Genomic DNA, 12313 nt, shown 5'->3' with positions numbered 1-12313 from the left:
CTATCAAATACTTGGGCCTCCCGCTCTCGGTTTGGAGACTAAAGAAAGTTGACTTCCAATACCTCCAGGACAAGGCAGCTGGAAAATTGGTCACCTGGGATGGGCAGAACATCACCACCATTGGGCGCACGGCCCTTGTTCGATCTGTCATCACCTCTCAGGCTGTGTACTCCATCACATCACTCATTGTCCCTCAGGGTTCCCTTGACAACCTCAACAAGATTGAGCGAGCTTTTCTTTGGTCCGGCTCTGACAAGACCACCGGTGCCAAATGTAAAGTCAACTGGGACATGGTCTGCCGCCCCACCAGCTATGGGGGTTTGGGTGTTCTTAACACCGACAAATTTGCTCGTGCTTTGAGGCTCAGATGGCTTTGGTTTGAATGGAAACAGCCGTCCAAGCTCTGGGTCGGCCTGGGCAACCCTTGCACCGAGGAGGACCGTGATTTTTTCTACGCCTCCACTTCCATCATCGTGGGCAATGGGGCCAAAACGCCTTTTTGGGACTCCCCCTGGCTGCTTGGCCGCAAGCCGAAGGACATTGCACCTCTCGTCTTTGAGGCCTCGAGGAGAAAGAACTGGAAGGTGCGAGAGGCTATTACAGAGAATGCTTGGATGCTTACGATCAGACGAGACATTACCATCACTGGCCAGCATGTGCAGGAAATTTTCACCCTCTGGCTGCTCATCCATGACATACACCTCGACATCCACTCTGAGGATGACATCATTTGGAAGCACTCTTCGGATGGCTCATATTCGGCGTCCACTGCATACAAGGCATAATTTCTGGGTTTGACGCTTTCCCCCATGGACTCCATGGTCTGGAAAATGTGGGCGCCCCCAAAGGTCAAATTCTTCTCTTGGCTGGCCTTACAAGATCGGATCTGGACCGCCGACAGGCTAGAGCGACGTGGCTGGGACAATTGCAGTCTTTGCCCGCTCTGTAAACAGGTGCAGGAGTCGGGCGTCCACCTATTCGCCAAATGTCGCTTCACCTTGAGGCTTTGGCGGATGTTCATTGACAAGTATGGGCTCGCGCATCTGGACCCTTCTGACTGGCACCTTGAGGATTCCCTCCTCTCTTGGTGGGACAAGCGCACCAATTCGAGCATTCCAAATCGTCGAGCCATGGCCTCCCTTACCATGCTCGTATCTTGGACAATTTGGAACGAAAGGAACGCTAGAGTCTTCCGCCACAAAGAGACGCCACCACCAATCCTTCTCAAGCTTATTATAGATGAGGCCAACCTATGGGTTACTGCAGGGGCTAAACAATTAGGGAAAATTGTATCACGCGAGTAATTTTCATGCCGTACTCCGGCCTTGTGTAACTCTACAAAACTCTATTCTCCTCTACTTTAATAGATGAGGCAAATCTTTTGCCTCCATTTCGAAAAAAATTATCACACTGATGTTAAATTTGTCATTTTTTATCTCAAAAAATATTTTAAATTTTTACACGAAATTTTGTGACTTTATACATTGATGATGTTGTTGCGTTAGCATGCTAGAATTTTTTTTCAGATTTTTAAAAATAGACTATAGCATCCGGTGCACCGGTGGCACCACAAGTGCAGGTGCACCGGATACATTCCCAGCAAAGCTGCCCACGAGGCACGAACTGCGCCGGCGTTATCCTCCCACTTCCCCATGGCCACCTCCCACTTCCTGGCCGCCGCCGCCGCCGCCGCCACATCTTCCTCCGCCGCCGCCTTCCGCCCCCCTCTCCGCTTCCTCTCCCTGCCGCCTCCTCTAACCCTCAGCCGTATACCCTCTTCCTCTCTGGCCTATTACTTTACTGTGTATGTGTGCTGCCGCGTGTCGTCCTGATGCACGTGAGTTCCGTTCGCAGGGCGGCGGCCGTTCCCGGTGATCTGCGCGGCCGACGCCGACGCTAAAGAAAGTGGGCGCCCGTTCCTTATGAAGTTCAGCTTGTTCTGCGATTGATTTATGGGGCGTTTCGGCTGAAGTTCTAACGTGTGATTTGTTTTGTTGTGTTGGGCACGGTAGCAACGAAGCCGAAGGTCCCGGAGAAGGCACCGGCGGCGGGGTCCAGCTTCAACCAGCTGCTCGGAATCAAGGGCGCCAAGCAAGAAGACGTGAGCCATTAATCTGCTCCCATGAACTGGTTTCTCATCGCAATATATTTATGAATCCAAATCGGAGTCGTTTGTTAGTTGGCTGGTTGGTCAGGCATGCGTTGAATTCGGGATTCAGCATGCAGCCAATGCCGGACTGTATGTAGCAGATGTAAAGTGTCTGGATGTGGATGCTGAAACTTATGAATTTCACCTTTTTGTGGAGTATATGTTTTATGGAGGTGCGGCTTATGGTGTCATGCGAGCATGGCTTGTGTATACTAGCTTTGTGCTTATACTAATCACTATCTAGCTAATTTTGTGTAGGCACTAGAAATGATAATTTGCTCATTAACCCCCTCTTTATCATGCTGCATATACAGAACATATGGAAGATCCGTCTTCAACTTACTAAGCCGGTGACATGGCCTCCGCTTGTCTGGGGTGTGCTTTGTGGAGCAGCTGCCTCTGGTATGCTTTATCGACTATTATGGTTTCTATCTGTACATGAATAGTTTATACTTCTTTATCGGAAAAAATGAATAGTTTATACTTAAGTGGATTTGGAGTTAGACAGCTATATGTTTCCATATGCGATGCACCGTTGTTACATTTTGCCACATTCCTTAGATTTGCTAGTCATCTATAACCTGGCGATTTAAGTTGTGCTGGCTTGCAATGGTGTCGATATGCTCTGTGGGCCTACAGTGTCTTTCTCACTATCCTTGGTCGCATATATTTATTTTGGAGTAGACCAAAGAATTGAATATTGATTGACTACACAGGAAACTTCACCCAATTTCTGCAACAAAACAACACATGGCAACTCAACAATACTATTCTCCCCTCTTGTCAGACGTCTAGAACTTCTAGGGTTTAGGATGAAAATACAATACCATTATGGCTTCTGTGCTAACGAATGTTGTTCCTCTTGGTGTACAATGCAACTGTTATGCTTATTTGAACTTCTCATGCTGTAGGAAATTTCCACTGGACAGTTGAAGATGTTGCAAAATCTATTGTTTGCATGTTAATGTCTGGTCCTTGTCTTACAGGATACACGCAGGTTTACTTCAGATTCATCGTGTTTGCTCTATTCATATTTTGTAACCTCACATATGTTTCATGGAAAACTATTTGTACTAAAGAATATGTCAGCTTCAAAAATTATTGCTTGTAGACAATTAATGACTGGTATGACCGAGACATCGACGCTATTAATGAGCCTTATCGTCCTATTCCTTCAGGAGCTATATCAGAAAATGAGGTATGACCGTCTCCCGGAGTAAGATTTACTCCATGGCAACTGCTAATTAGAGTTTTGTTTAGTTTCATGACTTTAATAAACTGTTGACCACTTTGTAGGTTTATTTGTCACCACATTTTATTTTAGCAATGAAAAATATTTAATTCCCGGAAACACTCATTCATATATCTGTCATTGTATTATCGATTACTGGACATGTGTATGCATGCTTTATTTGAAACAATATTGCCTCTAATGCAGTCCAGTTGAATTGTAATCAGGTTTTTGTTTGCTTGCCGTAAGTCTAAGTAATGCTAGTTCGATTAGGATTAAGTTAGTTCTAATTAGGATTTTTATGGGCATGTGTTGGAGTTGGTTTCTGATTTTCCATGCCTTGGTGCTAGTTGAGTCGGATATGAGTATAGGTCTACTTGCTGGTCAGGACTCAGTAGTAATTCGAGTCCGAATTGTGCTAGCTGCTAATGTCCTAAGTTGAGTAGGTCTAGCTTTAGCTAGCTTTGGTCCCATATATACGTGCACAAGGGCTGTGAGATTGTATGCTGGATTGGGGAATAAATAAAAAGAAGAGAGGCACAATACGTGCCGGACGAAGAGATCTTCGTGCGCATGTGTTGGTGATTTTTTATGTGATCGATCCTTGGGGAATATCCAATATGCTTCTGTAAGTAGATTTTACATGCATAAAACGAACTTGTTGATTTCTTATCTGTTGAGAATTTTTTTAAGATAATGGATGCTTTTGTTATCCCCGGACGCTGCATCATAGATGCACTGCAAAGTTCATCTCAACTATGAAAATATTATCTTTTTAGCAATGTGTCATATTGTTTCTCCTTTCTTTTTTATAAAGCAACCACTGTAGAATATCCTAGTATTTCCTTTCCAAAGTTTATGTTAGAGAATGCACATATGACTTCTATAACTGTTAAGCAGACATCTCAAATATATTGCTGTCACAACCACATGCTTACAAGATGTTTAGTTATCTTTGCCCATATGTCCTTTTTCTGATTCGATTTCACATGTACTTTTTTTTCGAAAAGGGGGTTTACCCCAGCCTCTGCATCAGAAAGATGCATACGGCTCATATTATTAAAAAATCCAGTAACAAAGTCTCCAAGTCGCAAAGTAAGAACTAAAACAAAACGCTCATAAGAGCCAGATCGAAAGCCACAACCGGCTGGCAAATAAAATAGGAGCACTACATGCCTATCCTATTACATGACCGACATCCAAACCGGTTGAAAATAACCCGAGCTACCATCTCCCATCGGGTAGACGCAGTAGCCAAACGCCCCCTGGCCGCCGTCGGAGTGAGTAGCGACCACATACGGATCAATGCTGTGGCCCTGAAGATAACTACTTGTTTTGATTTTCTTTCAATAAATATTGTAAGCATATAGTTATGGCGCTGCTAGAAGGAGGGCGTGAGAGGGCCGGCCGGGGGCCTTTTGCCCACGACCAGGCAAGAGGGAAGGGATTTCCTTCTTAATTCTTGCTTGATTATATTGATACATCTCCTCTCTTTATATAGAGAGGTTTACTTGACTCCCAAGCAAGGCTTACTTGACCCCTAAGCAAGCGACTCTTATCTCTAATTAACCCTAAGACTAATGGGCTCATTAGGCCCATTACGTACTCTAACACTACACCCCACCTGGACATGCAGCTTGTCCTCGAGCTGCAGCCTAACCAACTTATAATCATGGCTCGACGCAACACAAACCTAACACCTAAAAACAAGCCTTTTACATCTCGGCTTGTGTTATTACTCTCAACCTGAAATAGACTAGGACGCTTTATTTTGGACGTGCACGTGTACAGCCACCTGGATCCCATGGACACCACCTGGACAAAAGGAGTGCATGTGTATGGCTGTTGGTCTGCACCGCACATGGAAGAGTGGAGGGCTTGCGATGGAGAATGTCGAGGAGGGGTGCGCCCCCCCAACCGCCGATGTCGCGGACTTTGAGGTCGCTGCCCACGGGGAAAACAGCATGCCCGCCGCCCGTGGGGGAAACCGCATGCCCAAGATCCCCGACGCAGCGGACGAGATCGAGGTCCTTTGTGCAGCGAAGGGCAACTTGGAGGAGCGGCAGCTGCAGACCACGCATCTCCCGCACACGCCGACGCGCTAGGAGGCCGCCCGCAGCAGCCTGCAGCCTCACCGCCGCTGACACGTGGCGGGTAGCGATCCAAGACGGAAGCGGTGACTGCGGCGGCGGGGACTTGATCTGCTGGATGTGGATGCCCTGGGATGGCGGCGGCGCTGATGGGAACAAGGTCGTCGCAGTCCCGTCGTAGGGCATCCCATACTGGGCGCCGGAGCTGACCGGCGATGGCTGCTGCGGTGTCGCGCCGGGCAGCGGCAGCGGCTGCTGCGGCAAAGCGCCGGGCGCGGCGGAGGCCGCTAGGAGCGGTGACTGCCACTGCAGCCAGGGCTGGGCGATGGATGGCAGCTGCAGCGGCCCGGCAAAGGCCGCCTGGTGCGGCGGCTGCCACGGCAGCCACGGCGGCGCGGGGGCGGCCCGTAGGACCCGGCCAAGAACATGTGGATCTCCTGGACCGCCTGGGTTAGGTCCCGCAGCACCCCGAACACCTCCTCCGGGGTGAGGACGGCGGGGGCGGGCGCAGGCGCGACGGAGGATCCGGGCGCGGGCAGGAGCGGGGCGACGGTCGTGGTGGTCGCCTCCTTGCCGGAGGCGACGAGGTAACCGGCAGCGGAAGAGACGGGCTTGGCGGCGGTGAAGACATGATCGAACTGAAGCTAGCTGATACCAAATTGTTATGGCGCTGCTAGAAGGAGGGCGTGAGAGGGCCGGCCGGGGGCTTTTTGCCCACGGCCAGGCAAGAGGGAAGGGATTTCCTTCTTAATTCTTGCTTGATTAGATTGATACATCTCCTCTCTTTATATAGAGAGGTTTACTTGACTCCCAAGCAAGGCTTACTTGACCCCTAAGCAAGCGACTCTTATCTCTAATTAACCCTAAGACTAATGGGCCCATTAGGCCCATTACGTACTCTTAACACATATTTATGTTATAAGTTGACCCGTTTCATCTGCCCTATTATCCAGTGATGGTGCATGGATAAAAGACATCAATTCTTAGGATGTTACGCACGGACTTTGCCTTTATGTTTTTAGGTCATTATCAACAATAGACAGTGCATTTTTCGTGCCATAAGTCCAATATCTAATCTACCAATATCTCAATTTAAATATACTGATGGATTATTTGATATTATTTTTGAGCAAGATACTGTGTAATAACATTCTAAATAAAGAAGATGGCTGGGTGCATCAATCCATCCAGATGCCGTGGGCGCTCCCTCATTTTTTGTTTTTTGGTTCAAAACATCAAAACTACATAACTTGCATGTCCCCATAATTGCTTCCATGTGGGTTCTGTTTTCATTAGAGTCTGTGTTGAAGTGTCTATGTGGATTGCCTAGCCCTTTCTACTCCCTCCGTCCGGAAATACTTGTCATCAAAATGAATAAAAGGAGAAGTATCTAGATGTATTTTAGTTCTAGATACATACCTTTTTATCCATTTTGATGACAAGTATTTTCGGACGGAGGGAGTATTAGTTTGGACTTCTGGTTGCATTGGCTAGTGCATGAAGCTTAACATGGTATCAAAGCCTAAGGTCTTGAGTTCAAGTCCGGCTTTCGCAATTTATCAAAAAAATGTTCTTGCCTCCTCTGTGTCCACGCATAGCCCTCTTGAGCCATACCTCTGAGTCTATTCATGTGTTGACTTCCCGCGTCACACGTGAGAGGGGGTGTTGAAGTGTATATGTGGATTGCCTAGCCCTTTCCATCAGTTCGGACTTTTGGTTGCATTGACTAGTGCATGAAGCTTAACATGTGTTTCACTTATATTATAGCTTGAATATTATAGACATTATCTAGATGGCGAGTTGATTAATGTGATACTTTGCTTGAAGTTGTTGTGCTTTACTGTTTGAAACCCCATTTTCGGATTTGTTTTCTTATGGGATGATGAAGAGTATGTATTGCTACAGTCTTTTGTAGAATGTTTCAAACAAAATTGGCTAATTAATAATGATGAGCTTCCGATCGTCCGATCTTATTCTAAAGGCTGATGTCAAATGTCCAGTGAGAATTGACATGTCTTACTAATGATGTTGATTTGATCCAGGTAATTACTCAGATCTGGGTATTACTGTTAGCAGGTCTTGGGTTGGGTGCTTTGTTAGACATATGGGTAAGTCACAAGTCACAACAAGACTTACTTTAGTATAATAAGAGGTTGAAGATACATTCCTTCTTTGCTTATTCTCTAGTTCCATTTCAGGCAGGGCATGATTTTCCTATTATTTTCTACCTTGCTCTGGGTGGGTCCTTGCTTTCTTACATATATTCAGCACCGCCTCTCAAGGTACTTGAGTACTTGTGTTCTATGCACTCTGCATCTTGTTTTTAGCATAGTACACTGTGTTGTGAACTCTTTGATAAAAATGTCTATGTCTTATTATTCCTCATTTCAGCTCAAGCAGAATGGATGGATAGGAAACTTTGCTCTCGGTGCGAGTTACATTGGCTTGCCCTGGTAGGATCAAAGCTGTGAATCTTTTTTTTCATGTTGAATAAGAGGATAATGTTCTGTTGGATGTCACCTATACTATATACAAGAAGATGCATCTTTTTTTCCCGCTCTTTTGTCATTTTCAATGTAACGGACAAATTAGTTTGGATTTTATCACACTACAATACCAAGTAGAAGGGATTGTATTTTCGTTAGTGGTAACATATTGCATTCAGTCCCATCACAACTGTCACTTTCCTCTTTTCAAGAAAAAATAACTCACTTTCCAAACATCAGAACCCTAGCCCATGACTGAGGAATTGCAAGTTCGTAACCAGTTCGCACTTGGTAGTTTGGTGATTGATTGCCGAAGTTATTGAATCACATTTATCTTACCACGCGGTTTGGGCAGGAGCCAATTTGCTTGGCTCCAACACAGACGCCACTTCCACTTCCCATCAGAAGTACAGGTGTGGCCTGAAGCTCAGTGCGGAGCTGTCGGGTGGGAATTAGTGAATTCTGTTGGGACTTAATTAGTTTGTGTTAAAATGTATAAAATACCTTGAGGAATAATAGGGAAGGTAATTCCATATTAGGATTCAAGGACCAGAGTTACTCTACTAAGGTACCGTAAAATCCTTATATCTTTTGTGCAGGTGGGCTGGCCAGGCGTTATTTGGAACTCTTACTCCTGACATTGTTGTCCTAACTACTTTGTACTCCATAGCTGGGGTATTTATATTTCATGATCTGTTTGCTTGTTTGCAATCCTGTATACCATCATGATTGCTGACTGTTTTTCCTGGCTTTGCAGCTAGGGATCGCTATCGTAAATGATTTTAAGAGTATCGAGGGGGATAGAACTCTGGGACTTCAGGTTATTATTCTTTTTTTCTGTATTGTAGGTTTATTGTCAAAGCATATCTGTTTATCATTTTACCTTTTTGTAGTCACTCCCTGTTGCCTTCGGTATGGAAACTGCAAAATGGATATGTGTTGGAGCAATTGACATCACTCAATTATCTGTTGCAGGTAAAGATACAAAATTTTCATTTCTTTCTTCCTTCAAGGCTTACTACTAAGCCATTTGCTTAACATATAATTGAGTGACCACGTAGAACGCATGGTTTGCAACCCAAACTTGACAAAAAAACATATAATAGAGTAGTTCATGGATTTATGCGACTACTTACCATACCATAATGTCATGGGCCAGCTGTGAAAATAGATCATACTTTTTGTCGAAAAGCGAATAGATCATACTACAACTTTTCAACCTAATGATGGAAGCTTTCATGGATCCTTGGAAGGCAGTTGGTGTTAGTTATAACGACAGAAGATGTGTTTAGTGAAGAAAAGAAATGTTCAGTATTACCAGAAAGTTTCAGATGCCGGCAAACTACACCCAAAGCTTACGTTCTGCAAAAACAGAAAATAGTCCATATTGATATGTACAACAATCTGCCGGTATAAATTAGGGAGCACAGGAAACTTACGTTCATTCGGTATCTACTATTTGTCTATCTATCTATCCTGAATTTATGTTGGGAACTTGCCCTAATCTTGTAACTCTATTTTCAGCGTACCTCCTGAGCACGGGTAAGCTGTATTATGCCCTGGCACTAGTTGGATTGACAATTCCCCAGGTGATCTTACAGGTGAGCTGACCAATCTTTTTGGACCTTGGATATAATTATTTCTCGTTTTGTATTTCAAATGTTCTCACTCCCCCAGAATTTCCTATTCGCGATCAAATGAAATAAGTGAAAATCATTTAGATGACTTATATTATATTATACACAATTGCTCTATCTGCAAGGCTTGTCAGACTGTCCTTTAGCTCCTATATTACTCCCTCCGTTCACAAATATAAGATGTTCAAACTTTTTTCTGAATCGGATGTATGTAGACATGTTATTGTGTTTGTTCACTCATTTCAGACCGTATGTAGTCCATATTGAAATATCCAAAACATGTTATATTCGTGAACGGAGAGAGTAATAAACATGAAATGAAAACACCGACTGTTGCCATGTACGCTGTGTACATTCTAATCCTTGATTTCATGGAGCAGTTCCAGTACTTCCTGAAGGACCCCGTGAAGTACGACGTCAAATACCAGGTGCGGTCGCTGTCTCTCCCATGCATTTCTCTTTCTTTCTCTCCAATCAGCATCCACGGCCTCCCCCAAAACTGCGAGCATCCGGCATCTTATCGTGCCCAATGCAGGCGAGTGCGCAACCGTTCTTCGTCTTCGGCCTGCTGGTTACTGCCCTGGCGACCAGCCACTGACGGAAGGACGGACCTCAAATCAAGCTGGATGTTTTGGATGAGGGGGCATTTTGTACAACACAGATAGTGGAATAAATCTGCAGCAGCAACGTCAAGAAGGCCTCCCTGAATGCTGAAGATGGAAACGTTAGGTGGTGGCTCTTCCTTCCCCTTCAGCCGCCGTGCCTCTAGTGCGCGTAGACCGTAGGTGCACAGTGTCAGGTTGTTTGTGATGCTATCAGTTGGCTGTACAACGTAATTTTGGATGATACGGTACGTTATTACGGTTAATGATCAGATTGTTTCTCCTATTACGGTTTATGATTCAGATTGTTTCTCCTGGAAAGTGCATTTCCATAAAGCCTCTCCTTCCGTTCGAGAGGAGCATCATTCATGAGAAAATTGAAAAAAAAATGGCTGCATAATATACGGTCGTCTTGTGCTGGAAAACGGGGCTGCATAATATGTCTTGTACTTGCAGCAATATGCCCGTTATGAATGTCTAGGCCTAGGCGTTCAAGTGCTGTCCTTATCCGCTGCAACTGCTAGAACACTGCCTCCTGCATGCCCACACCCCATCTTCAGTATGCATTTCCTGTCAAGCTGAAGGCCTGCTGATAAAACTTTTCAGGAATATACCAGTATATGAAGCTTGTGGTACCCGACTCTCTTGCGGCCAGAGCTCGTGCGTTTTTCTTGTTCATCAGTTTGGTCAAATGTACAGTTAGCCCTGTAGAAGGAACTGGTGGCATTGGCTAGTTCGGTGGCTAGTAATGCGGCACGTCGAGTTCTCGTTTAAATGAGCGGGTTGGAAGTTACAATCAACAACTGGGAACACTTTGCATCCCGCAAAAAAAATAAAAAAATAAAAATAAAATTGCATCCCGCAAAATAAATAAATAAAATTCACACACCTTAAAAGTTCATAGAAGGAAAGAAGTTTTTTGGAGGACTTTATCCTCGTTAAGACTAGCATTTAGTGGGCTGGATATTTACGATTTTTTGTCAAAAGAGACCATTTTCCCAACGAAGTTGCCAAAAAAGACCCTTTTCGGATGAAATTAACAAAAAAGACCTCCTTGACCGTGGCGGCAGGCGCGCCGGGCGACATGTGGCACCTGCCGCCACGGTGGAGGCGGCAGCCCCTGCCGCCACCGGTCAGGCGGCAGGCTGGCCAGAACGGGAATCCGCACCCGCGATGGAGCGGGGCTGGCGCTGCAGGCAGCAGCGCTGTAGCTGTTGGGCCCTGCCACCTGCCAGGCAGCAGACTTATCTCGGGCAAAGGGGTCGAACGGGTCGCTGAGCCAGGGCGTCTATGCAACAATCACACGTCTACTCAATTAATCACACAAATTGTTAAAAAAAATAATCACACGAATGATGGCCAGATGAACTGAACACCATGCTACGTCTTGATTATGGCGAGATGAACCCACTCAGTTACCGTGTGTTCCTCATATGCGTAGCCCAAGGGCTCCACGCTGGACCGTCACATGTTGTTTGCCGCTGCGAGCGATTATTCTGGAGCTGGCCGTGCCGCTGTTGCTCCAACGCACATAATCAGGCAATACACCAAAGTGGCATGCTCCAACGCACATAATCAGGCAATACACCAAAGCGGCGTGCACACGGCTGCCGCCTGCCCCTCAGGCGGCCGGGCCCAGCAGCTACAGTGCTGCCGCCTGCCCCTGAGGCGGCAGGGCTCACAGCGCCAGCCCCGTTCCATCGCGGGTGCGGATTTCCGTTCTGGCCCGACGCGCCTGCCGCCACGGTCAAGGGTCTTTTTTGTTAATTGCATCCGAAAGGGGTCTTTTTTGGCAATTTCGTTGGGCAGATGGTCTCTTTCGACAAAAATTCGGATATTTACCTTATAGACTAGCAAATTCATAAGGGTTCTTAGAGTATCTTCAACAGAAGCGAGCGCTATAAGGGACACACGTTATAAAAACTGCTTTTAGCGCGCACGGACCTGATTTGAAGTCTCCAGCAGCCACACGTCTCCAGCAGCCACACAAAAATCACGCGCTATAACTAATGCAGCGCGTGCATTAAAAAGGTATCGCACGCAACATATTTAGTGCGCCTAGGCTGCAAACTCTGGGCTGATGCAGATGGGACCGCTGGACTCGACCGTTTGATTGGG

At 45.9% G+C, this 12313-nt stretch overlaps 1 protein-coding gene across 1 annotated transcript; it reads left to right on the top strand.

Moving 5' to 3' along the window:
• The first annotated feature begins 1544 nt into the window (after positions 1-1544).
• On the top strand, positions 1545-10481 carry LOC123129081 (chlorophyll synthase, chloroplastic). The gene is made up of 15 exons (XM_044549236.1): positions 1545-1767; positions 1855-1905; positions 2013-2101; positions 2464-2551; positions 3061-3146; positions 3261-3347; positions 7513-7578; positions 7669-7752; positions 7862-7923; positions 8556-8631; positions 8714-8776; positions 8850-8931; positions 9481-9557; positions 9974-10021; positions 10129-10481. The coding sequence occupies exons 1-15, from the start codon at positions 1653-1655 to the stop codon at positions 10189-10191; spliced, it is 1137 nt and encodes a 378-aa protein (XP_044405171.1). The 5' UTR covers positions 1545-1652; the 3' UTR covers positions 10192-10481.
• Positions 10482-12313: the final 1832 nt, after the last annotated feature.

This window comes from Triticum aestivum, chromosome 1B, assembly GCF_018294505.1.
Source record: "Triticum aestivum cultivar Chinese Spring chromosome 1B, IWGSC CS RefSeq v2.1, whole genome shotgun sequence".
Classification (NCBI taxonomy): Eukaryota; Viridiplantae; Streptophyta; class Magnoliopsida; order Poales; family Poaceae; genus Triticum; species Triticum aestivum.
This window is presented reverse-complemented; position numbering and strand designations above follow the sequence as displayed.